This window comes from Abramis brama, assembly GCF_963993115.1.
Source record: "Abramis brama genome assembly, chromosome: 11".
NCBI lineage: Eukaryota > Metazoa > Chordata > Actinopteri > Cypriniformes > Leuciscidae > Abramis > Abramis brama.
In genome coordinates this window covers 41,718,459-41,745,958 of record NC_139973.1, presented here as the reverse complement: position 1 = coordinate 41,745,958, position 27,500 = coordinate 41,718,459, and the positions used below count along the sequence as shown (strand labels likewise).

General features: G+C 41.2%; 2 protein-coding genes across 2 annotated transcripts in view; one reads left to right on the top strand and one right to left on the bottom strand.

Annotated features, from left to right (window-relative positions):
- Window positions 1-27,500, top strand: part of LOC311091863 (uncharacterized protein) — a gene marked incomplete at both ends in the record, with an annotated part of 463,820 nt that overhangs the window by 293,283 nt on the left and 143,037 nt on the right. The gene's annotated exons all lie outside the window — the stretch shown is intronic.
- cacna1ib (calcium voltage-gated channel subunit alpha1 Ib) overlaps window positions 1-27,500 on the bottom strand; it is a 108,383-nt gene that overhangs the window by 59,957 nt on the left and 20,926 nt on the right. Inside the window, exons 4-10 of the mRNA XM_084129602.1 lie at window positions 24,058-24,191; window positions 22,581-22,678; window positions 18,306-18,465; window positions 10,437-10,779; window positions 10,200-10,292; window positions 3,439-3,745; window positions 689-900 (exon numbers count right to left, since the gene is read on the bottom strand). Of these exons, the coding sequence (XP_083985728.1) occupies window positions 689-900; window positions 3,439-3,745; window positions 10,200-10,292; window positions 10,437-10,779; window positions 18,306-18,465; window positions 22,581-22,678; window positions 24,058-24,191 (1,347 nt within the window). The remainder of the gene's footprint in view (window positions 1-688; window positions 901-3,438; window positions 3,746-10,199; window positions 10,293-10,436; window positions 10,780-18,305; window positions 18,466-22,580; window positions 22,679-24,057; window positions 24,192-27,500) is intronic.

The following is a 27,500-nucleotide window of genomic DNA, read 5'->3' as shown; positions in this document are numbered from 1 at the left end:
ACACACACACACACACACACCTGAAGGGGTTTATTCTGAGATAACAACAGGCTGGATGTACATTATCCCGTTTATTACACGGATACTTGCCAAGTAATTAGGCACAAAATACTGATTCAAAATATGTTATTAGGTCTTTAAAAGCAAAGCTTCTGTGGAGAGAGCAGTTTCAGCGGCGAGATCAAACTAGACAGACATAAGAGATACTGTATACAGTCATAACACTTATTACACAGCATTTCAACACATAAATAATTATGGAGATTAGAAATATTGATTTCAGATTAAACTGTTTTAAAATCGTACCTGTTTGTGTCTTATAATCCAACAGTGAACTAAACAATAGACACAAAATGGCCGCCGCTGCGTTTGTGTGAAACGAGAGAGAGCGAGTCCACGATACTGGATGGCATAATCAAATAACTGTACACTAAATATTGATTCGACTGAGTTTTAATAATTTAATAGCTCAACAAATGCAAAAAGAAAAGCCGTTCCTAGCGAGTGTGTAGCGCTGATGACGTCAGTGACCCGGATGAGCCTGTGCTTCTGTTCCCAGCGGCTGTTATCTGGGAATAATATACGGCGCGATTGACCAATCAGAATCAAGTATTCCACAGAGCCATGTAATAAATCTATATAAAAACCTGTGTGTGAGTGTGTGTGTGTGTGTGTGTGTGTGTGTGACCTGCTCATGGTGCTCAATGCCCATGCTGATGGTGTTGATGAGGATGGCCACCATGATTCCTCTGTTGAAGTATTTACTCTCCACGATGCCCCACAGTTTGCCCCTCGTCTCCGCCCACAGCTCTCGGCTCCGCCCCCGACACGCCCCCTTCTCCTCTGCTGCCTCCTCCTCTGTCTCCTGATTGGCCGCTGGCGCGGGAGGTGTGGCTCCATCTGCAGTACAGTGAGAGAAGTGCTCAGAGTGCCCTTACGGAACAAAAACATATGGGAATATACTGCAAAATATGATACAATATATATCATAATACATTTCCATATATGGGAAACTAGTGATTATATTGTTCAATATACTGCAATATATGCATTGACCATGTATGGCTATATATTAATACATTTAAAATATTAATAAATGAAGACAAAAATAGCATTTCATGTAATATTCAGAAAGTTGTATCCTTTATTGTGTACATATATTGCACATACTACATGTTCCCATATAAATGTGAATGTATGTTCACTCATATATACACACACATTCACAGAATGAGTTACAACAGATTTCTAGTTCCCAGCATGCTTTGCTTCTGACTGTTAAAGGAGAGCAAATGTGTTATTTAATGTGTTTTGAATATATTAATATTAATATAGGGGGGATCTGTTAGTGTTTAATGTTCTATTATTTTGGAATTTAAAAGTTTTTCTGGTATGTGTGATGTGTGCTGAAGAGTCGAGCCTGTGGTGAAGTTGACGATTGGCCGAATACCATTAAGATTATAATTACTATATTAAGAGTAATGTCTGTGCACTCCTCAGCACAGAGATAGTCTCTCGGCTAAATACTTTAATACATGCAGGTGTACTTGTGCTTTTGTTAACTAGCTTGAAAATATGAAACATTTAGAATGTAAATCATTATAAAATATAAGAAATATATACATTATATAGTTCTCTATACATGCTGCATGAGTAAATACAGTGAGGAAAATAAGTATTTGAACACCCTGCTATTTTGCAAGTTCTCCCACTTAGAAATCATGGAGGGGTCTGAAATTGTCATCGTAGGTGCATGTCCACTGTGAGAGACATAATCTAAAAAAAAATCCAGAAATCACAATGTATGATTTTTTAACTATTTATTTGTATGATACAGCTGCAAATAAGTATTTGAACACCTGAGAAAATCAATGTTAATATTTGGTACAGTAGCCTTTGTTTGCAATTACAGAGGTCAAACGTTTCCTGTAGTTTTTCACCAGGTTTGCACACACTGCAGGAGGGATTTTGGCCCACTCCTCCACACAGATCTTCTCTAGATCAGTCAGGTTTCTGGGCTGTCGCTGAGAAACACGGAGTTTGAGCTCCCTCCAAAGATTCTCTATTGGGTTTAGGTCTGGAGACTGGCTAGGCACGCCAGAACCTTGATATGCTTCTTACAGAGCTACTCCTTGGTTATCCTGGCTGTGTGCTTCGGGTCATTGTCATGTTGGAAGACCCAGCCTCGACCCATCTTCAATGCTCTAACTGAGGGAAGGAGGTTGTTCCACAAAATCTCGCAATACATGGCCCCGGTCATCCTCTCCTTAATACAGTGCAGTCGCCCTGTCCCATGTGCAGAAAAACACCCCCAAAGCATGATGCTACCACCCCCATGCTTCACAGTAGGGATGGTGTTCTTGGGATGGTACTCATCATTCTTCTTCCTCCAAACACGTTTAGTGGAATTATGACCAAAAAGTTCTATTTTGGTCTCATCTGACCACATGACTTTCTCCCATGACTCCTCTGGATCATCCAAATGGTCATTGGCAAACTTAAGACGGGCCTTGACATGTGCTGGTTTAAGCAGGGGAACCTTCCGTGCCATGCATGATTTCAAACCATGACGTCTTAGTGTATTACCAACAGTAACCTTGGAAACGGTGGTCCCAGCTCTTTTCAGGTCATTGACCAGCTCCTCCCGTGTAGTTCTGGGCTGATTTCTCACCTTTCTTAGGATCATTGAGACCCCACGAGGTGAGATCTTGCATGGAGCCCCAGTCCGAGGGAGATTGACAGTCATGTTTAGCTTCTTCCATTTTCTAATAATTGCTCCAACAGTGGACCTTTTTTCACCAAGCTGCTTGGCAATTTCCCCGTAGCCCTTTCCAGCCTTGTGGAGGTGTACAATTTTGTCTCTAGTGTCTTTGGACAGCTCTTTGGTCTTGGCCATGTTAGTAGTTGGATTCTTACTGATTGTATGGGGTGGACAGGTGTCTGTATGCAGCTAACGACCTCAAACAGGTGCATCTAATTTAGGATAATAAATGGAGTGGAGGTGGACATTTTAAAGGGTCAGAATTCTAGCTGATAGACAGGTGTTCAAATACTTATTTGCAGCTGTATCATACAAATAAATAGTTAAAAAATCATACATTGTGATTTCTGGATTTTTTTTTTTTAGATTATGTCTCTCACAGTGAACATGCACCTACGATGACAATTTCAGACCCCTCCATGATTTCCAAGTGGGAGAACTTGCAAAATAGCAGGGTGTTCAAATACTTATTTTCCTCACTGTATATCTGCAGTATATTACACATGCAGTACCATGTCTGGTCACATACACATCTATATATTACTCAGTATATTTTCAAACATACTGTTATATCGTTTAATTTATTGATCATTTATATATTGGGAAATATATTTTCTTTTCGTCAGGGTCCTCACACACTCCATCATGTGACTGTTCAATCCCCCTCCTCCACTCACCGTGTTGCTGGAGGCTGTTTCTCCCTCCGTTGACGTGTGTTTTCTCGTGTGTTTGCTGGAGTGTGTGTGTTCGGCAGAGCGCTGTGAGGAACGCAGCGAGGCGTCGGCGAGTCTTGCGGAGCACGTGGCAGACGAGCTGGAAGATCTCCTCGTAGCAGTCGCCGGGTTCGGCCCGCGAGGCCAGTGTGCTGGAGGACAGACAGGCGTCTCGCTGCTCCTGCATCAGCTGGTGCTCGCGCTGCTTCGTCTCCGAAAACTGAGTCGCTATGACGACCAGACACAGGTTTATCATGAAGAAAGAGCCCACCTGTGAAGACAGGCAGAGATTCAGAGAGAGAGACAGTGAAAACACACACCTGTCTCACTGCAGACACACACACTGCAAACACACACCTGTCTCACTGCAGACACACACACTGCAAACACACACCTGTCTCACTGCAAACACACAACTGTCTCACTGCAGACACACACCTGTCTCACTGCAAACACACACACTGCAAACACACACCTGTCTCACTGCACACACACACCTGTCTCACTGCAGACACACACACTGCAAACACACACCTGTCTCACTGCAAACACACACCTGTCTCACTGCAGACACACACACTGCAAACACACACCTGTCTCACTGCAGACACACACACTGCAAACACACACCTGTCTCACTGCAAACACACACCTGTCTCACTGCAAACACACACACTGCAAACACACACCTGTCTCACTGCAAACACACACACTGCAAACACACACCTGTCTCACTGCAAACACACACCTGTCTCACTGCAGACACACACACTGCAAACACACACCTGTCTCACTGCAGACACACTCACACTGCAAACACACACCTGTCTCACTGCAGACACACTCACACTGCAAACACACACCTGTCTCACTGCAAACACACCTGTCTCACTGCAGACACACTCACACTGCAAACACACACCTGTCTCACTGCAGACACACTCACACTGCAAACACACACCTGTCTCACTGCAAACACACACCTGTCTCACTGCAGACACACTCACACTGCAAACACACACCTGTCTCACTGCAAACACACACCTGTCTCACTGCAGACACACTCACACTGCAAACACACACCTGTCTCACTGCAGACACACACCTGTCTCACTGCAGACACACTCACACTGCAAACACACACCTGTCTCACTGCAAACACACACCTGTCTCACTGCAGACACACTCACACTGCAAACACACACCTGTCTCACTGCAGACACACACCTGTCTCACTGCAGACACACTCACACTGCAAACACACACCTGTCTCACTGCAGACACACTCACACTGCAAACACACACCTGTCTCACTGCAAACACACACCTGTCTCACTGCAGACACACACACTGCAAACACACACCTGTCTCACTGCAGACACACACACTGCAAACACACACCTGTCTCACTGCAGACACACACCTGTCTCACTGCAGACACACTCACACTGCAAACACACACCTGTCTCACTGCAGACACACTCACACTGCAAACACACACCTGTCTCACTGCAGACACACTCACACTGCAAACACACACCTGTCTCACTGCAAACACACACCTGTCTCACTGCAAACACACACCTGTCTCACTGCAGACACACTCACACTGCAAACACACACCTGTCTCACTGCAGACACACTCACACTGCAAACACACACCTGTCTCACTGCAGACACACTCACACTGCAAACACACACCTGTCTCACTGCAGACACACACCTGTCTCACTGCAAACACACACCTGTCTCACTGCAGACACACTCACACTGCAAACACACACCTGTCTCACTGCAAACACACACCTGTCTCACTGCAAACACACACCTGTCTCACTGCAGACACACTCACACTGCAAACACACACCTGTCTCAATGCAAACACACACCTGTCTCACTGCAGACACACTCACACTGCAAACACACACCTGTCTCACTGCAAACACACACCTGTCTCACTGCAGACACACACCTGTCTCACTGCAGACACACACACACTGCAAACACACACCTGTCTCACTGCAGACACACACACTGCAAACACACACCTGTCTCACTGCAAACACACACCTGTCTCACTGCAGACACACACTCTGCAAACACACACCTGTCTCACTGCAGACACACACCTGTCTCACTGCAGACACACTCACACTGCAAACACACACCTGTCTCACTGCAGACACACACCTGTCTCACTGCAGACACACACACTGCAAACACACACCTGTCTCACTGCAGACACACACACTGCAAACACACACCTGTCTCACTGCAAACACACACCTGTCTCACTGCAAACACACACACTGCAAACACACACCTGTCTCACTGCAGACACACACACTGCAAACACACACCTGTCTCACTGCAAACACACACCTGTCTCACTGCAGACACACACACTGCAAACACACACCTGTCTCACTGCAAACACACACCTGTCTCACTGCAAACACACACCTGTCTCACTGCAGACACACTCACACTGCAAACACACACCTGTCTCAATGCAAACACACACCTGTCTCACTGCAGACACACTCACACTGCAAACACACACCTGTCTTCACTGCAAACACACACCTGTCTCACTTCAGACACACACCTGTCTCACTGCAAACACACACCTGTCTCACTGCAGACACACACACACTGCAAACACACACCTGTCTCACTGCAGACACACACACTGCAAACACACACCTGTCTCACTGCAGACACACACTCTGCAAACACACACCTGTCTCACTGCAGACACACACCTGTCTCACTGCAGACACACTCACACTGCAGACACACACCTGTCTCACTGCAGACACACACCTGTCTCACTGCAGACACACACACTGCAAACACACACCTGTCTCACTGCAGACACACACACTGCAAACACACACCTGTCTCACTGCAAACACACACCTGTCTCACTGCAAACACACACACTGCAAACACACACCTGTCTCACTGCAGACACACACACTGCAAACACACACCTGTCTCACTGCAAACACACACCTGTCTCACTGCAGACACACACACTGCAAACACACACCTGTCTCACTGCAGACACACTCACACTGCAAACACACACCTGTCTCACTGCAGACACACACCTGTCTCACTGCAGACACACTCACACTGCAAACACACACCTGTCTCACTGCAAACACACACCTGTCTCACTGCAGACACACTCACACTGCAAACACACACCTGTCTCACTGCAGACACACACCTGTCTCACTGCAGACACACACCTGTCTCACTGCAAACACACACCTGTCTCACTGCAAACACACACCTGTCTCACTGCAGACACACTCACACTGCAAACACACACCTGTCTCACTGCAAACACACACCTGTCTCACTGCAGACAAACTCACACTGCAAACACACACCTGTCTCACTGCAAACACACACCTGTCTCACTGCAGACACACTCACACTGCAAACACACACCTGTCTCACTGCAGACACACTCACACTGCAAACACACACCTGTCTCACTGCAGACACACTCACACTGCAAACACACACTTGTCTCACTGCAGACACACACCTGTCTCACTGCAGACACACTCACACTGCAAACACACACATGTCTCACTGCAGACACACACACTGCAAACACACACCTGTCTCACTGCAGACACACACACTGCAAACACACACCTGTCTCACTGCAGACACACACACTGCAGACACACACACTGCAAACACACACCTGTCTCACTGCAGACACACACACTGCAAACACACACCTGTCTTACTGCAGACACACACACTGCACACCTGTCTCACTGCAGACACACACACTGCAAACACACACCTGTCTCACTGCAGACACACACCTGTCTCACTGCAGACACACTCACACTGCAAACACACACCTGTCTCACTGCAAACACACACCTGTCTCACTGCAGACACACTCACACTGCAAACACACACCTGTCTCACTGCAGACACACTCACACTGCAAACACACACCTGTCTCACTGCAGACACACTCACACTGCAAACACACACCTGTCTCACTGCAAACACACACCTGTCTCACTGCAGACACACACCTATCTCACTGCAGACACACTCACACTGCAAACACACCTGTCTCACTGCAAACACACACCTGTCTCACTGCAGACACACTCACACTGCAAACACACACCTGTCTCAATGCAAACACACACCTGTCTCACTGCAGACACACTCACACTGCAAACACACACCTGTCTCACTGCAAACACACACCTGTCTCACTGCAGACACACACCTGTCTCACTGCAAACACACACCTGTCTCACTGCAGACACACACACACTGCAAACACACACCTGTCTCAATGCAGACACACACACTGCAAACACACACCTGTCTCACTGCAAACACACACCTGTCTCACTGCAGACACACACTCTGCAAACACACACCTGTCTCACTGCAGACACACACCTGTCTCACTGCAGACACACTCACACTGCAAACACACACCTGTCTCACTGCAGACACACTCACACTGCAAACACACACCTGTCTCACTGCAAACACACACCTGTCTCACTGCAGACACACTCACACTGCAAACACACACCTGTCTCACTGCAAACACACTCACACTGCAAACACACACTTGTCTCACTGCAGACACACACCTGTCTCACTGCAGACACACTCACACTGCAAACACACACCTGTCTCACTGCAGACACACTCACACTGCAAACACACACCTGTCTCACTGCAAACACACACACTGCAAACACACACCTGTCTCACTGCAGACACACACCTGTCTCACTGCAAACACACACCTGTCTCACTGCAGACACACACACACTGCAAACACACACCTGTCTCAATGCAGACACACACACTGCAAACACACACCTGTCTCACTGCAAACACACACCTGTCTCACTGCAGACACACACTCTGCAAACACACACCTGTCTCACTGCAGACACACACCTGTCTCACTGCAGACACACTCACACTGCAAACACACCTGTCTCACTGCAAACACACACCTGTCTCACTGCAGACACACTCACACTGCAAACACACACCTGTCTCAATGCAAACACACACCTGTCTCACTGCAGACACACTCACACTGCAAACACACACCTGTCTCACTGCAAACACACACCTGTCTCAATGCAAACACACACCTGTCTCACTGCAGACACACTCACACTGCAAACACACACCTGTCTCACTGCAAACACACACCTGTCTCACTGCAGACACACACCTGTCTCACTGCAAACACACACCTGTCTCACTGCAGACACACTCACACTGCAAACACACACCTGTCTCACTGCAAACACACTCACACTGCAAACACACACTTGTCTCACTGCAGACACACACCTGTCTCACTGCAGACACACTCACACTGCAAACACACACCTGTCTCACTGCAGACACACTCACACTGCAAACACACACCTGTCTCACTGCAAACACACACACTGCAAACACACACCTGTCTCACTGCAGACACACACACTGCAAACACACACCTGTCTCACTGCAGACACACACACTGCAGACACACACACTGCAAACACACACTGCAAACACACACCTGTCTCACTGCAGACACACACACTGCAAACACACACCTGTCTCACTGCAGACACACTCACACTGCAAACACACACCTGTCTCACTGCAGACACACACACTGCAAACACACACCTGTCTCACTGCAGACACACACACTGCAAACACACACCTGTCTCACTGCAGACACACACACTGCAGACACACACACTGCAAACACACACCTGTCTCACTGCAGACTGCAAACACACACCTGTCTCACTGCAGACACACTCACACTGCAAACACACACCTGTATCACTGCAGACACACACACTGCAAACACACACCTGTCTCACTGCAGACACACACACTGCAAACACACACCTGTCTCACTGCAGACACACACACTGCAGACACACACACTGCAAACACACACCTGTCTCACTGCAGACACACACACTGCAAACACACACCTGTCTCACTGCAGACACACACACTGCAAACACACACCTGTCTTACTGCAGACACACACACTGCAAACACACACCTGTCTCACTGCAGACACACTTCTACTGCAAACACACACCTGTCTCACTGCAGACACACACACTGCAAACACACACCTGTCTTACTGCAGACACACACACTGCAAACACACACCTGTCTCACTGCAGACACACTTCTACTGCAAACACACACCTGTCTCACTGCAGACACACACACTGCAAACACACACCTGTCTTACTGCAGACACACACACTGCAAACACACACCTGTCTCACTGCAGACACACTTCTACAGCAAACACACACCTGTCTCACTGCAAACTTACTTCTCACTGCAGACACACATCTGTCTAATTGCAAACACACACTTGACAAAACAGGTAGAAACCTCTCCCGGGTTATTATGGGATGCCCATGTTACACTGACAAAATACTACAAACTAAATTTCACAGGAATATATGCATCTAGTGATAATAAAATCATTCACAAACTGACGAACTGGCTCAGTTAGTTGGTTAAGAATATCAGACAGGCAATATCAGCAAAATGAATCATCAGCATGTCAAATAAAACAATGTATATTGCTCTTTTAGAACAGACTCATAAATCTGTGTGAGATTGAGAGTGTGTGTGTGTGTGTGTGTGTGTGTACTTACAATAATCAGCAGAATAAAATAGATGAAGTTGTAGAATGAGTGAGCGTCCATGACGTAATACATGATTTCCACCCAGCCCTCCAGAGTAATAACCTAAACACACCATCATTAGCAGAAAAACACTTCATACAGTTCTCTGGGAATAGATTTCTCTTCCAATAAGTTCAAATTTAGCACAAAGCACATCCATCACATCATACGAGCTGGAAAGCTCAGCAGTCTCCCAGGAGAAAATACCTGAAAAATAACGATCCAGGCATATCCGATGTTGTCGAAGTTGATGGCTCCTTTGTGCGGGTTTCTGAGTCCAGTGTGGCAGCGTGTGTAGTATCGGTTCCAGTTGACGCAGAGTCCGGGGACGATGGCGCTGGCGTTGATGAAGGGTTCGGTCACGAGACCCAGAGTCTGATGATGCAGGAGATCATCCACGTCCAGACAGCACTGATGTCCCGAAACACGCCGAGCCGGAACGTCTCCACACGACATGATCCCGTTATCCTGAGGCAGAGAGCAGATGAAGGGCCGCTCGTCTTCCTCATCCAGAGAGTAATACGGAGCAGGTAGTGCCACACCTGTGGAGCTGAGAGAAAGAACACAGTCAAACACGGGATGTGTCCAAAACCCTGAAAACCATACTAGAGTAAAAGTACAGATACCTTACAGCGAAAATGAGACATGCCAGTGAAAATAAACAATTGATTTGTAAGATGAGAAATCGTGTTTATTTTCTAAAATCAAAACAACACATAAAACACCTAAATATTGCAATAAATAAAGGTCAACACAACAGCCTCTTAAACATCTACAAACTCTTGTCTCAGTTGAGCTCAAGTGCACAAAAAGGCCGTAAGTAAATATCCTTCAAAGACGGTATCATCAATATAGTGGATAAATAAAATAAAGTTAAGTACAATGAAATAGTCAAAGTCTTGCACTGGAAGTGCTGGTTTCGGCATCATCACGACCACATCTCCTAAATCAAACACCTACGATTCAGCAACTACCTGTTAATACACACTCGCACTCGTGTAAAGCAGCCTTGTTGACCAGTTAGGGTGAGTAAAGGCAAAACACACAGATATAGTTCCTTCAATGCCTTTAGACGACGATAAAGCAGTAAACGTTAGGTGCCATGCTAAATGTAATTGCATTACTCATCACAAATGTATTGGAGTAAAAAGTACATTTACTTATTTATAAATGTAGTCAAGTAGAGAGTAAAAGTTGCTCATATTTTTGATACTCAGTAAAACAACAAAGTAGCCAAAAAGATACTTAAGTACAGTAACTAATTACATTTGCTCTAATACTTTCCACCACTGCCAAAACCTAGGAAGCATCCTAACCAGCATAGGCCATCAGTGACTGATCTGAATACTCTATATAGGCACAGACGACCCGACTCGACTCGATTCACCAGACTGAAATACTCCCTGCACACTCTACCAGTCAGTAAGATTATTAATGTTTTTAAAAGAAGTCTCTTCTGCTCACAAAGGCTGCATTTGTTTGATAAAAACAAAACAAAAAAAAACTAATATTGTTAAATATTATGACAATTTAAAATAACTGTTTTCTATGTGAATATACAGTAAAGTGTAATTTATTCCTGTGATCAAAGCTGAATTTCAGCATCATTACTCCAGTCTTCAGTGTCACATGATCCTTCAGATTTCTATTTCAGATAAATGCTGTTCTTTTGAACTTTCTATTCATCAAATACTCCTGAAAAAAAAATGTAAATAACTGTTTTCAACATTGATAATAATCATGAATGTTTGTTGATCATCAAATCATCATATTAGAGTGATTTCTGAAGGATCATGTGACACTGAAGACTGGAGTAATGATGATAAATTCAGCTTTGATCACAGGAATAAATTACACTTTACTATATATTCACATAGAAAACAGCTGATTTACATTATAATAATATTTCACAATATTACTCTGGTTTTTTTGTGTGTGTGTGTATTTTTGATCAAATAAATGCAGCCTGTTGAGCATAAGAGACTTCTTTTAAAAACATAAAGAATCTTACCGATCCCCAACTTCTGACTGGTAGTGTATTCTGCTCTCTAGGTTTCGGAGCCGCAGATTTCATCACAGTCATGAAGTATTTCTGTGGAATATAAAGAGCAAAACCTCCAGGAGAACAGAAGCACACACAGATGGTTCAACAGAGCCGAGAGGGTCAGAGGTTTCATCAGCGCTCCTTCTCTATGATCACAAAGGTGCCATTGAGACGCTTTTAATAAACTCGAGAACACAGCAGACGCACAGATCAAACACTCAGAGCAAATGAAATGACATTTCAGAAGATTACAGAGGACAAACACCATGAAAGAGAGGCCGAGCGTTTATTCATCTATCAGCGGCTGATCGTCAGCATTTCCACACAGATCTGATGTCAACAGAACAGAATGTTAAAGTTGAATGCTGAAGACTGGAGTAATGATGCTGAAATTCAGCTTTGATCACAGGAATAAATCACACTTTACTGTATATTCACATAGAAAACAGATGATTTACACTGGAATAATATTTCACTGTTTTACTGTATTTTCTTATCAAATAAATGCAGGTTTGGTGAGCAGAAGAGACTCTTTCAGAAACATCTAAACATTTGTCAACTTGTGAACGCGAGTGTATTTCTGTATGGCAGTGATCAGGCCGAGGTGTGTGTGACGTCAGCTGGAATCGGAGGACCGTCAGTGGTTATTAAAGCGTCTTGGGTTCAGTGGGCTCTGATAAAGACCGATGGGACAGAGATGTGTTAAAAATAGAGCAGAAGTAAGACAGGAGATTAGAGATCTCCTGCAGGGAGGGCTGGGATTGAGAGGGAACGTGGGAACACAATCCTACTGTGAGATAGAGTACGTTTTTGTCCAAGACGTCTCAAAAAAGACGGTGAAAACTAAATATTGTGACATACATTCAAGTGAATATCGAAAAAGAGGAAAAATGTAGGGCGGAGACTTGGTTTCGTTCCATCAGTTGTTGATTGGATGTTGAGATGTGGGCGTGGCACAAAGGGGCGGAGTTTAAACACACTAAATGATTGGAGAAACTGTTTCACTCGAAGATCCAGTTATGACATTAAACAAAAAAGGTTAAAAAAGGTTAAAAAAGGAATGTCTAATTTGTTAACATTAGATAATGCACTAGCTTATTTAAACTAACAATGAGCAATATATTTATATCTGCATTAACTAATACAACTTTGATTTAAAAAAATCTATTAATAAATGTTGATATTGACTTGAACAACGTACAATACTTCTACAGCATATATTCATATTAGTTTATGTTAAAGTCAACATGAAATCAAAATGGAAAATTCTTGTTTTTATTGCAGTGTTTATGGTACATGATTTATGGGTGCGCATCATTATAATTTTAATAATGTTGAATGAGAATAAGTTCCTCTTCAGCATCTCTTCTCTTCTCTGATGACGAGGGCGGGGCTTTAACCTGTCACTCACATGAGATCAGCCAATAGCAAACCACAACCATCCAATCAATTCCCCACAGACACAATCAAGCCCCGCCCACATCTGTTCTTGTTCATGAAGCGTTTCACTCGATATACGACACAATAGAGGAGAGAAGACCAGCACAACTTCACTTTCATGACGACTTAAACTAATGTAGTTAACCATTCTAATTAAATTCTTACTGTAAAGTGTTACCAAAATTGGAAGCATATGCACAAAAGAATCATTCACAATAATATCTATAACATTTATTTTGAAAAACGACTTCAAAGTTCTGCAGAAAAAAACCCTCAACGGATGAGAAACAGTGTGTGTGAGAGTAATCCCACAGTGAGACTAAAGTGTTTTTCTGGTGAATCTGTGTGTGTGTGTGCTCTCCTAACGCTGAAACACACACCCTCCATTATCACAGCCGCCACATGTGTGACATAACAAGGTCAAAGCCGTAATTCTCCCAGCAGCCCCTGCTGTGCGCCATCACTCATCACACAGAAACATTAGAGGAACGAGAGAGAGAGAGAGAGAGAGAGAGAGAGAGAGAGAGAGAACGAGAGAGAGAGAGAGAGAGAGAACGAGAGAGAACGAGAGAGATAGAGAACGAGAGAGAGAGAGAGAGAGAGAGAACAAGAGAGAGAGAACGAGAGAGAGAGAGAGAACGAGAGAGAGAGAGAGAGAGAGAGAGAACGAGAGAGAGAGAGAGAGAGAGAGAGAACAAGAGAGAGAGAACGAGAGAGAGAGAGAGAGAGAGAGAGAGAACAAGAGAGAGAGAACGAGAGAGAGAGAGAGAGAGAGAACAAGAGAGAGAGAACGAGAGAGAGAGAGAGAGAGAGAGAGAGAATGAGAGAGAACGAGAGAGAACGAGAGAGAGAGAGAGAGAGAGAGAACGAGAGAGAACGAGAGAGAGAGAGAGAGAAGAGAGAGAGAACAAGAGAATGTCCAGCTCACATTTCTCAGTAGAAAGAAATATGAAGGTATATTTTACGTTTTAAATTTTTTTTTACTTTTATGAGCATTAAAGTCAAGTCAGTCAATCTTATTTGTATAGCGCTTTGCACAATACACATTATTTCAAAGCAGCTTTCCAGAAAATCAGGATGCTAATGTTTATTATAGCTTAATATCACACCTTACTGTTGCATTTAGCAGATTAGAGCGGTGCGATTATACGGTTAGTCTTGTAAAGTCGGCATGAAATGAAAATTGAAAAATTATGAGGTCACAACAAGTTTTAAAAAAATTATACCCACACAAATGAATCATTCACAATAAAATCAATGCATTTAGAAACAAGATAATTGTATCTATTTTGTTTATGCATGTTGTTGCTTTTATTGTGAATGATTTGTTTGTTCACCTCAGGGAAACGGCGTATGGTGCACTGCAAAAAAAGATGTTCTTACTCAGTATTTCTGTCTTGTTTCCAGTCCAAATATCTAAAAATTCTTAAATCAAGAAGCATTTACTAGATGAGTAAAATGCCATTAGATTTTATGTCTTGTTTTCTGGGGGAAAAATCCGTTTGAATTAACACTGTTTTTCTGACTCTCATTGGCAGATAATTTTGCTTGTTTTAAGCAAAAATTCACTTATTTAGATTTTTCCCCCCAGAAAACAAGACATAATATCTTATGCCATTTTACTACTTTAGTAAATGCATCTTGATTTAAGAATTTTTACTGAGTAATAAAAGCATTTTTTGCAGTGACATGACTTCTCCGGTGATTTATTCCGGATTTACTTATTTATTATCGATTACACTTGAATTTACATCAAAATACAGAAAAAAAGATCTGTGGCTACTTCCATTACATTGTGACTTCTGTATTTTAAACATGCATTGTGTGAGTAAACGGATTCTAAACAGCCATGAAACTGAATTTTGCATTATTTTCTGAATATATTTTGAACCCAGTGAGCACTTGCTCCTTTCATACGTCACTGGTTCTTGAGACACAGAAAGATGGCAGTTAAACTGCATTTGGTACTGATTCTCAATCATTAATAATGATTTGTGTTCACTGAAGTGCGCTTCGGTGAGGGATCTGCAGTGCGCTCTAATGAGGGATCATCGTGACAGATTCACTGATGTCTTCAACCCCCGTGAGGCTCAGTAAAGGCTCTGAGTTTACGCTGGTCAAGAGCGGCACGACCCTCAAACCCCAGGAGAGCCTTCAGTGATGTGAATGTGAACCAGAATAGAAACTCACGTTCCATCAGAAACCAGTCAGAAAGAAGAAGCAGACAACGATCAGGAGGATGAAAACCAGCGCTGGTTAAAGTGCCCTATTATGATATTTTAATCATTTAGTTTCCTACAGTCTCCTACAAAAGATTTACATTCATCCAAAGTCAAAAAACACTTTCTCATAATCTCCACTGCACATCAGCTCTTTTCTCTCAGTGTCTGAAACGCTTCGTTCAGAGATTCAGTCTCTCTAAGCTCCGCCTCTCTGAGAGCTGCTCTGCTCTGATTGGTCAGAAGCCAAACGCTCATTATCATATCTGAATCTCACAGTGATACGAACAGTAACGATGGCGTGGGTTTTACCGGATCAATCTCATCAAAGTGGATTTGCTTTGTCAGCAGAAAACAGCCTCTTCTCGACACGAGCAACACGAACCAAACTCTCCCAGTCTCAGATACACTACAGTGTTTGAGGGCGGAGCTAAGAGACGCTGTTCAGCCAATCAAGACCACAGGCTGGCATTATGCAAATTAGATAGAAACCTACGCAGTTTCAGCAGGAACTGAGACTGAATTACTGACGACTCGTTTCAGTTCAGAATTGATTCTTTCTTTTGAAAGACAAAGGGTGCTTCTCAATATCCCTCCTCGTCTCCTCGCTCCTCCGTCCTCCATCCTATGACCCGGAAACCGATCGAGCTCAGCCATCTTGAAGGACATCTCAATTCTCTAAATGCACCGCGTGGAGGCGAGGATCGAGGAGTGAGGAGTCGAGGATCGAGGAGTGAGGAGTGAGGAGTCGAGGGTCGAGGAGTGAGGAGTCGAGGAGTCAAGGATCGAGGAGTGAGGAGTCGAGGAGTGAGGAGTGAGGAGTGAGGAGTCGAGGATCGAGGAGTAAGGAGTGAGGAGTGAGGAGTGAGGAGGCGAGGATCGAGGAGTCGAGGATCGAGGAGTGAGGAGTCAAGGAGTGAGGAGTGAGGAGGCGAGGATCGAGGAGTGATGAGTCGAGGATCGAGGAGTGAGGAGTGAGAAGTGAGAAGTGAGGAGTGAGTAGGCAAGGATCGAGGAGTGAGGAGGCGAGGATCGAGGAGTGATGAGTGAGGATTCGAGGAGTGAGGAGTCGAGGATCGAGGAGGCGAGGATCGAGGAGTGAGGAGTCGAGGAGTGAGGAGTCGAGGAGTGAGGATCGAGGAGTGAGGAGTCGAGGATCGAGGAGTGAGGAGTGAGGAGGCGAGGATCGAGGAGTGAGGAGTCGAGGAGTGAGGAGTCAAGGAGTCGAGGATCGAGGAGGCGAGGATCGAGGAGTGAGGAGTGAGGAGTCGAGGAGTCGAGGAGTGAGGAGTCGAGGATCGAGGAGTGAGGAGTCGAGGATCGAGGAGTGAGGAGTGAGGAGTCGAGGATCGAGGAGTGAGGAGTCGAGGAGTCAAGGATCGAGGAGTGAGGAGTGAGGAGTCGAGGATCGAGGAGTCGAGGATCGAGGAGTGAGGAGTCGAGGAGTCGAGGAGTCGAGGAGTCGAGGATCGAGGAGTGAGGAGTCGAGGATCGAGGAGTGAGGAGTCGAGGATCGAGGAGTTTCCTGAGGAGTCATGAGCGAGGACCTATGCGGAGGTGTTTTATCGACTAAAACGTGATGCATATATAAATTCTCCTCCCCTTTCACATCGGTCACGAGGAAAGGAAGCGAGGAAAGGAAACAAGGATGCACAAATAAGAAATGAGAAGAAAAAAACTCAAAACCCAAAAACTCCATTTATCTGCACTTTGATCTTTGAAACTTTGCAGAGCTTTTACATTCAAAACAGATTTATTACACACTACATGAAAGGTCACTTCCAAAAAAGCATAATTGGGCACTTTAGGTAATAGTTTGTGTTAGTATGTCAGTGGTGTTCAGACCAAGCGGCAACCTTCCGGTCTCTCTCTTGAATCCAACACTAAGAGACTTAAACTGCAGTTCATCGACTGGCCACTAGAGGCCGGCTGCAGAAGAGACTCAATCCCATAAACCCCAGTGTTAAAATGTCCAACTTTACAGCAGAAAAAGCATGTTTACAGCCTGGTGCAAAAAGTGGTTTTGGTCTATATAGCTAATGTTGTCCTTCATGACGACTGTGAGGGGGGTGAATATTTTTATAACTCATCCGTTTAAATTATTAAAGCCTTAAATTTCTGCATAATTAAGGGCGTGGCCACTTGAGTGACAGGTGGATTGCCGATGATGTCACTGCTAGCCGTTTGTCTGCTGTCTGTTAGTGTCGCGTCACCTCAGCTAATCCGCCTTGCTGCACGTTTTCGTTTATCCGGGAGTGATGCGCTACCAAGATGGCGACGGCCGGCTCCGCCCACTTTGGGCTTCAGAAACACTACGGGTGACGTCATGCACACTACGAACATATTGTTTTACAGTCTATGGTTCAGACTCACAGGGTGAAGTTCTCCTCCGGATAGCAGCGGTTGCGCAGAAGCCCCGCCCATAACTGAACACCGATGATGCCGAAGATGAAGAAGACGAAGAAGCAGAGCAGAAGAACGTTCCCCAACATCGGCAGTGTGTCCAACAGCAGATTCACCAGGATCCTCATGCCTGACACACACACACACACACAAATACACCACAATAAGCAAGAAATTATAACAATCTGACATTCAAAACCACACAGGTTTCATAATTCTCAATATCACCAGATAACAAATTAATAGTTAGCCAGATACATACAGTAGCCTACACTTACGCTAAGCATACTGTTTATATCGTCACAAAATATAACTAGTCAAACCAAAATTAATTCAGACTCCTTCAACATTTCTCACATTATCACAGTTTATTCACTATACTTTAGAAAATGGTAATAACATATGAGCAGAACTCAGAGTTATGAACTCAGTTGATATTTGACTGGTTTTGTCCGTCCTTCTGTTAGACTGTCTCACACATGAATTATGTTGAATATCTGTCAGCTGTTAAATTTAACTACACAATTAGATAATACCAGTTTAGCTCAACCAATCACCAAGCAATGCTTCATTTTGTTCAGTCTGTGTGTAAAAAGAGCATTAGCAATTAAAGAAAACACACTTCAGCAAAACATGATCAGCTCAAAGTGTCCGAATCATTTCTGGTCCCAAAGTTTTACTGGTAGTCACTGAATGAAGAATATTTGGGTATAATATGTCACAGTTTACTTTATTTTGCTCTCCTCACTTACAGAAATGAACTATAGTGTCCTGCACACACTAGTGAAAAAATATCATAAATTATATCTGGTGTCTGAATAATTTTTGTTTTGACTGTATATTATTGCACAGCTCTAATCTGATAAACGCAACTATAAGGCATGAAGATATAAAGATATTCTAAACATCATGGATTGCTGAAAAGCTGCTTTAAAACAAACACTCAACTTCACAAGCCAAACACATCAGCGCTGGATCAGAGTCTTTATTCTTATACTGCTCATCTCTACTCAGGATCAAAACCTTATTTTAATCACAAAACTCAAACGCCTTAACTTGATTCCCACGAGTTGCAACGTGAGCAAGAGCAGAAGAGCAAACGTTTGGAGATGTTTCTGACAGGCACAGATGTGAGGATCTGTGAAGGCGTTTCAGACTGAGATCTGCGGAGGTCTAGTCTTCGAGTGTTTACCGTGAGGTGAAGTAAAAACATATAAATAATGAGCGTATAAATAATGTTTTTGTGCTGATGTTTTGAGAACGTTATTAAAGACCAGAGAACTCTGAACGAATGTTCTATTAATGTTACTGGAAGACGTGAGCTAAACCTGAACAAATCTCCCAAAACCTTGTAAAAACAGTAGAAAAATAAAGTAAATAATTCTTTTTATAGTTAAAATGCAGTGAGTTTTGTGTTAGGTTTGGGCGACAGTATGTAGGGTTGCCAACTTATGGAAAGGAAAATAAGGGACAATCGTGGTTCTTTATAGGAAATAAAGGACAGAATAAGGGACACTCAAAATCCCACACAGTGCATATCACTTCAGCATCTGTATGGAGCTTAAAATATGACAATATGATCTGAATTTGAATTGTGTAAATTTGAATTATTTGCAAGTGTAATCTAACAAAATTGAATTTTAGGTGGTAGTTTAAATAGTTCTGAATTTGATTTTTTTTTTTTACGAATATTGAACATTTGAAATTTAACAAATTGAAATGTTTTTATGGCTGAATTTTATAGACATGTATTTTCAAACAGCTTTTTTTTTTGTTCTGAATTCATACTGCAAATATTCAGTTTAAAAAAATACAGATTCAAGTTTTCAAGATGAAGAAATTCGGAACTTCAAATTCAGTTTTCTAAAATTCAATCTCAAAAATTCAATCTCAAAAATTCAAGTTCAAAAATTCAGATCTTACAGAAAGTAGGTCACAGGTCATCCACAGGGAAGAGTAAAGGATCTTGAATTTTTGAGATTGAATTTTTGAGATTGAATTTTAGAAAACTGAATTTGAAGTTCCGAATTTCTTCATCTTGAAAACTTGAACCTGTATTTTTTTAAACTGAATATTTGCAGTATACGAATTCAGAACAAAAAAACTAGCTGTTTGAAAATACATGTCTATAAAATTCAGCCATAAAAACATTTCAATTTGTTAAATTTCAAATGTTCAATATTCGTTTAAAAAAAATCAAATTCAGAACTATTTAAACTACCACCTAAAATTCAATTTTGTTAGATTACACTTGTAAATAATTCAAATTTACACAATTCAAATTCAAATCATATTGTCATATTTTAAGCTCCATACATCTGCAGTTAAATATGTGTATAACAGATGTATCAAAGCTTCTTTGACATTTGGGTCATTTCGTGGAAAAATCAACCAAATTTCAGAAACTTTACTTTAAAAATGGGAAAAAAACACTACTTTTGTTTTTTGCCCAAAGTTTGCATGCCTGCAACTCATATTAAAATATCTTAATTAGATTCTAATTCTTAACAAATTTTTCTTTTGGTTTCTTAATTTTTAAGGCCGAAAATGGTTAAATATATAGTCCCAATATATAGGAATGTTAATGTGGCTCCATGAGTAAATTGGTACACATATTTTCAATGGTCGCACATTTTCTGAAGAACAAATAATGTTGAAACTAGAAATGTATCTTGTTTTTTTCTATCAAAACAATTGAACATTACTGAGATAAAGAGAACGTAGATGGTGAGCATGGGCTGCTTTTGGTGCTCGAGATTATATTGATTTTTATTGGCTACTTGGTTGGACCTCGTTATTGAAACACAAAATTAAATAAATTTTGTGTTTCAATAACGAGGTCCAACCAAGTAGCCTACGGTAAGTTACTTTAATGTCAAATGTTTCTCTCTATTTAACATTAACTTACTATAGTGAAAGAGTTTTGGTAACGTCGTCTGATAGCGACAGTCGGTAGAGGATTCTGCTGGGTCTTAAAGCCTTCAACGAACATTATGTTTGCAAGTCAAACAAAGATTTGTCTCAAAGAAATGGTTAATTCTCAATTTAGAGCGTAGGCCTATGTCCGAAGCTTTCATACGGGACGCTTCATTGATGCCTTAAATATGGGACGATTCCGTATTATACGGAACGGTTGGCAACCCTAACAGTGGGCCCTATTTTAACGATCTGAAACGCAAGTATCAAACGCGAAACGCAAGTAACTTTGTGGGCGGGTCTCGGCGCTGTTGCTATTATACCGGCGGGATAAATGATTCTTGCGCTCGACGCAAATCTAAAATGTGTTGGTCTGAAGTCGCTACTCATTACTCATAGGTGTGGTTTGGGCGTGACGTGAAATAAACCAATCAGAGCGTCATCTCACATTCCCTTTAAGAGCAGGCGCGCTTGTTCCATGGCGGATTGCTATTATAATGGCGGATTTGCCAGACGGACACCAGGAGCGGTTCACAGCCGAGGAGACCGACGTTCTCGTCAGGGCCGTAAAACACAGAGAAGTGACATTGGGGATGTAGAAACACACCCAAATTAACTTCGGTTAAACAGGCGTATGATAATTTGGGTAAATGTGTAACTAGATTTATGCCTATTTTTCACATCTTCATGGACACAACAATGATTTCCCTCGTGTGGTAATATTGTTCCTTGTAATTATGTATGGTTTGCAAAAATATGAACTGCTGCGTCTGTGTGTAGATGAGAGAAGCAAAGTGTGTGTGTGTTGTGCTCACGCTACATTATGGCCAAGCATGCGCCCTTAAAACAGCATCTGAATAACGCGCCACTGACTTTAGACTCGGTTTCTCCTGGTCTGTGGAGGAATTGTTTTCTGAAACTGTAAAATAGCACCAGGGAACGTTTGCGCCGGATCACGCCTCCTCTTTTCGCTGAACCGCCCCCGGGAGCGCAAGTTCATTCCCTAATTTACCGACGTGCATCTGTGGAGGGAAGAGTCCGCTGTGTGTCGGGTGCAGAATAGGAATGATACATGCATCGGTGTACAAAGTCAATTGCGCTGGGTGCGAGATAGGGCCCAGAGTGTCTAATCCTCATAATGTTAATGTGATTTCCTCCCGGTTCATCTTGAGGAACATGATCTCTGTGGCTGCAGTGCTCATGGTTCCTCAGGAGGGTTTGATCTGATTAGAGGCTCGTGTGAAGAAGCTCGTCTCCTCTTCAGCGCTGATGAATCCCTCACAATCACGTTTGATCCACACGATCACGGACGGCAGAACCAGGACTCACTCGGGACTCTGTTGATGGCTTTGAGCGGTCGCAGGACTCTCACTGTCCGGATGGCCGTCAGGTTGATGTTCTGCAGGTCTAGCGAATACTCCACCACCCTAAACACACACACGTTAAAAACACACATTTCATGTGTCTAACACAGCAGTCTGAATCTCCAGCAGAAGCTCCTCAAACACACACACACACACACACACACACAGCTGGTGTGATGATCTCTGGCATCTGATCGTATGCTCAACATATTCACACACATGCAAACACAGAGCCGGCGTTCATTAAAGATCTCCATCTGTCCTGCTTTCACACACTGATGTACTGACTGATCAGAGTCTATACTGTAGACACAAATAAAACACACACGTCAGCGAAACAGAAGGTTTGATACGCAGCGAAACATCGTGAGCCATTGGTCTGTAGTTTAATTGAGACATTAATGTTGTAAAATCATGATAAGAGTACAGCAATGAACGGGTTATTCTCACACACACACACACACACATTTGATCTAGTGTAATTGCAACAGAGCGGGATCTTGCAAATGTGTGTAATAAAATCAACAATTCAACTCAATGCAGAATGCACAGACGATTACATTTTAATTTCAAAATGTTTGTATAAAGTGATTTGAATTATTGCTATCCATTCCTTATTTCTGTCAGATTTTTAAATCAATCAAAAACCAAACAACAAAAATCTCTCCATGTGTTCCCTTTCAAACTAAATTTTGTAATCTGATTGTAATCATAATGCAAAACCTGATACTTAACTAAAAATTAAAAAATCTAAACCTTGACCAAAAGTAGTCTTATAGAATGTCTAAATATATATCTAAATGCAAAACCTAATAAACGTTAATAGACATTATGTCCTAATAGACATTATGTCTAAAAAAACAACTCGGGAATCCAAAAGCCTCTGGATATATAGGCAGCGGTACAGGCGGTTACATCACGATATTACACAAGCATTTATTATTATTATTTTTTAGTAATATTTTTAAAAATATTTATACATTTTTTTAAATATTTTTTAACGCCTTCAGAATGCACTATTCTCACTTCAAATAATGGAAAGGCCTCCCCTCTATTTTAATCTGAAATATTGCATTTATTGAAAAATAAAATAATATTAATTTAAATGGAACAAATAGCTCATACAAATTGTTTAAATATTGCAGAGTATCATAAAATCCCCTCAAAATTCAAAATAATAATCTAAAATATTATTGAACAAAAATATATGACATTGATTTTCCTGGAAAAAAAAAAGATTTGTCCAATGTATTTGAATTGACAAAATTTAAATATTATCAACTTTTGAAAGCAAGTAAAACTCAAAAATACAGTGTATGAGAATATCAGCATCATGAATCACTCCTGAACTGAGAAGCTTTCATCATCCCGCTTCCTCAGCTCAGGTGTTCAGGTGTTCAGGAATCAAACCCGTATAACGTGTGTGTTTCAGCACTTCTCACCCGGCCATCACGATGAAGAAGTCCAGTCTGTTCCAGGTGTCGCCCAGATAACAGCGCTGGCCGAAGATCCCCAGAGCCACGATCTTCACCACCATCTCCAGCGCAAAGAAGATGTAGATGAAGGCGTCGAAGGCCTGGGTGAAAACACACTTCATGTTCACTCGTTTACTCAGGACTCTCAGATCAGAACAAAGACACTATTCTCTTCTGCTTTACAGCAGGTCTCAACTTCATAAGTGATGAACTGTAACATTAACAGTTATTGAACTGAACTGAATCAACATTGAACTGACTCAAAGTGAATTAAAAACTGCTTAACTTTACACTGTTATTGAACTGAACTGAATCAACATTGAACTGACTCAAAGTGAATTAAAAACTGCTTAACTTTACACTGTTATTGAACTGAACTGAATCAACTTTGAACTAAATCAAAGTGAATAAAAACTGCTTAACTTTACAGTTATTGAACTGAACTGAATCAACATTGAACTGACTCAAAGTGAATTAAAAACTGCTTAACTTTACACTGTTATTGAACTGAACTGAATCAACATTGAACCGAATCAAAGTGAATTAAAAACTGCTTAACTTTACACTGTTATTGAACTGAACTGAATCAACATTGAACTGACTCAAAGTGAATTAAAAACTGCTTAACTTTACACTGTTATTGAACTGAACTGAATCAACATTGAACTGACTCAAAGTGAATTAAAAACTGCTTAACTTTACACTGTTATTGAACTGAACTGAATCAACATTGAACTGACTCAAAGTGAATTAAAAACGGCTTAACTTTACACTGTTATTGAACTGAACTGAATCAACATTGAACTGACTCAAAGTGAATTAAAAACTGCTTAACTTTACACTGTTATTGAACTGAACTGAATCAACATTGAACTGACTCAAAGTGAATTAAAAACTGCTTAACTTTACACTGTTATTGAACTGAACTGAATCAACATTGAACTAAATCAGAGTGAATTAAAAACTGCTTAACTTTACACTGTTATTGAACTGAACTGAATCAACTTTGAACTAAATCAGAGTGAATTAAAAACTGCTTAACTTTACACTGTTATTGAACTGAACTGAATCAACATTGAACTGACTCAAAGTGAATTAAAAACTGCTTAACTTTACACTGTTATTGAACTGAACTGAATCAACATTGAACTAAATCAGAGTGAATTAAAAACTGCTTAACTTTACACTGTTATTGAACTGAACTGAATCAACTTTGAACTAAATCAGAGTGAATTAAAAACTGCTTAACTTTACACTGTTATTGAACTGAACTGAATCAACATTGAACTGACTCAAAGTGAATTAAAAACTGCTTAACTTTACACTGTTATTGAACTGAACTAAATCAACATTGAACTGACTCAAAGTGAATTAAAAACTGCTTAACTTTACACTGTTATTGAACTGAACTGAATCAACTTTGAACTAAATCAAAGTGAATTAAAAACTGCTTAACTTTACACTGTTATTGAACTGAACTGAATCAACATTGAACTGAATCAAAGTTAATAAAAACTGCTTAACTTTACACTGTTATTGAACTGAACTGAATCAACATTGAACTGACTCAAAGTGAATTAAAAACTGCTTAACTTTACACTGTTATTGAACTGAACTGAATCAACTTTGAACTAAATCAAAGTGAATAAAAACTGCTTAACTTTACAGTTATTGAACTGAACTGAATCAACATTGAACTGACTCAAAGTGAATTAAAAACTGCTTAACTTTACACTGTTATTGAACTGAACTGAATCAACATTGAACTGACTCAAAGTGAATTAAAAACTGCTTAACTTTACACTGTTATTGAACTGAACTGAATCAACATTGAACTGACTCAAAGTGAATTAAAAACTGCTTAACTTTACACTGTTATTGAACTGAACTGAATCAACATTGAACTGACTCAAAGTGAATTAAAAACTGCTTAACTTTACACTGTTATTGAACTGAACTGAATCAACATTGAACTGACTCAAAGTGAATTAAAAACTGCTTAACTTTACACTGTTATTGAACTGAACTGAATCAACATTGAACTGACTCAAAGTGAATTAAAAACTGCTTAACTTTACACTGTTATTGAACTGAACTGAATCAACATTGAACTGACTCAAAGTGAATTAAAAACTGCTTAACTTTACACTGTTATTGAACTGAACTGAATCAACATTGAACTGACTCAAAGTGAATTAAAAACTGCTTAACTTTACACTGTTATTGAACTGAACTGAATCAACTTTGAACTAAATCAAAGTGAATAAAAACTGCTTAACTTTACAGTTATTGAACTGAACTGAATCAACATTGAACTGACTCAAAGTGAATTAAAAACTGCTTAACTTTACACTGTTATTGAACTGAACTGAATCAACATTGAACCGAATCAAAGTGAATTAAAAACTGCTTAACTTTACACTGTTATTGAACTGAACTGAATCAACATTGAACTGACTCAAAGTGAATTAAAAACTGCTTAACTTTACACTGTTATTGAACTGAACTGAATCAACATTGAACTGACTCAAAGTGAATTAAAAACTGCTTAACTTTACACTGTTATTGAACTGAACTGAATCAACATTGAACTGACTCAAAGTGAATTAAAAACTGCTTAACTTTACACTGTTATTGAACTGAACTGAATCAACATTGAACTGACTCAAAGTGAATTAAAAACTGCTTAACTTTACACTGTTATTGAACTGAACTGAATCAACATTGAACTGACTCAAAGTGAATTAAAAACTGCTTAACTTTACACTGTTATTGAACTGAACTGAATCAACTTTGAACTAAATCAAAGTGAATAAAAACTGCTTAACTTTACAGTTATTGAACTGAACTGAATCAACATTGAACTGACTCAAAGTGAATTAAAAACTGCTTAACTTTACACTGTTATTGAACTGAACTGAATCAACATTGAACCGAATCAAAGTGAATTAAAAACTGCTTAACTTTACACTGTTATTGAACTGAACTGAATCAACATTGAACTGACTCAAAGTGAATTAAAAACTGCTTAACTTTACACTGTTATTGAACTGAACTGAATCAACATTGAACTGACTCAAAGTGAATTAAAAACTGCTTAACTTTACACTGTTATTGAACTGAACTGAATCAACATTGAACTGACTCAAAGTGAATTAAAAACTGCTTAACTTTACACTGTTATTGAACTGAACTGAATCAACATTGAACTGACTCAAAGTGAATTAAAAACTGCTTAACTTTACACTGTTATTGAACTGAACTGAATCAACTTTGAACTAAATCAAAGTGAATAAAAACTGCTTAACTTTACAGTTATTGAACTGAACTGAATCAACATTGAACTGACTCAAAGTGAATTAAAAACTGCTTAACTTTACACTGTTATTGAACTGAACTGAATCAACATT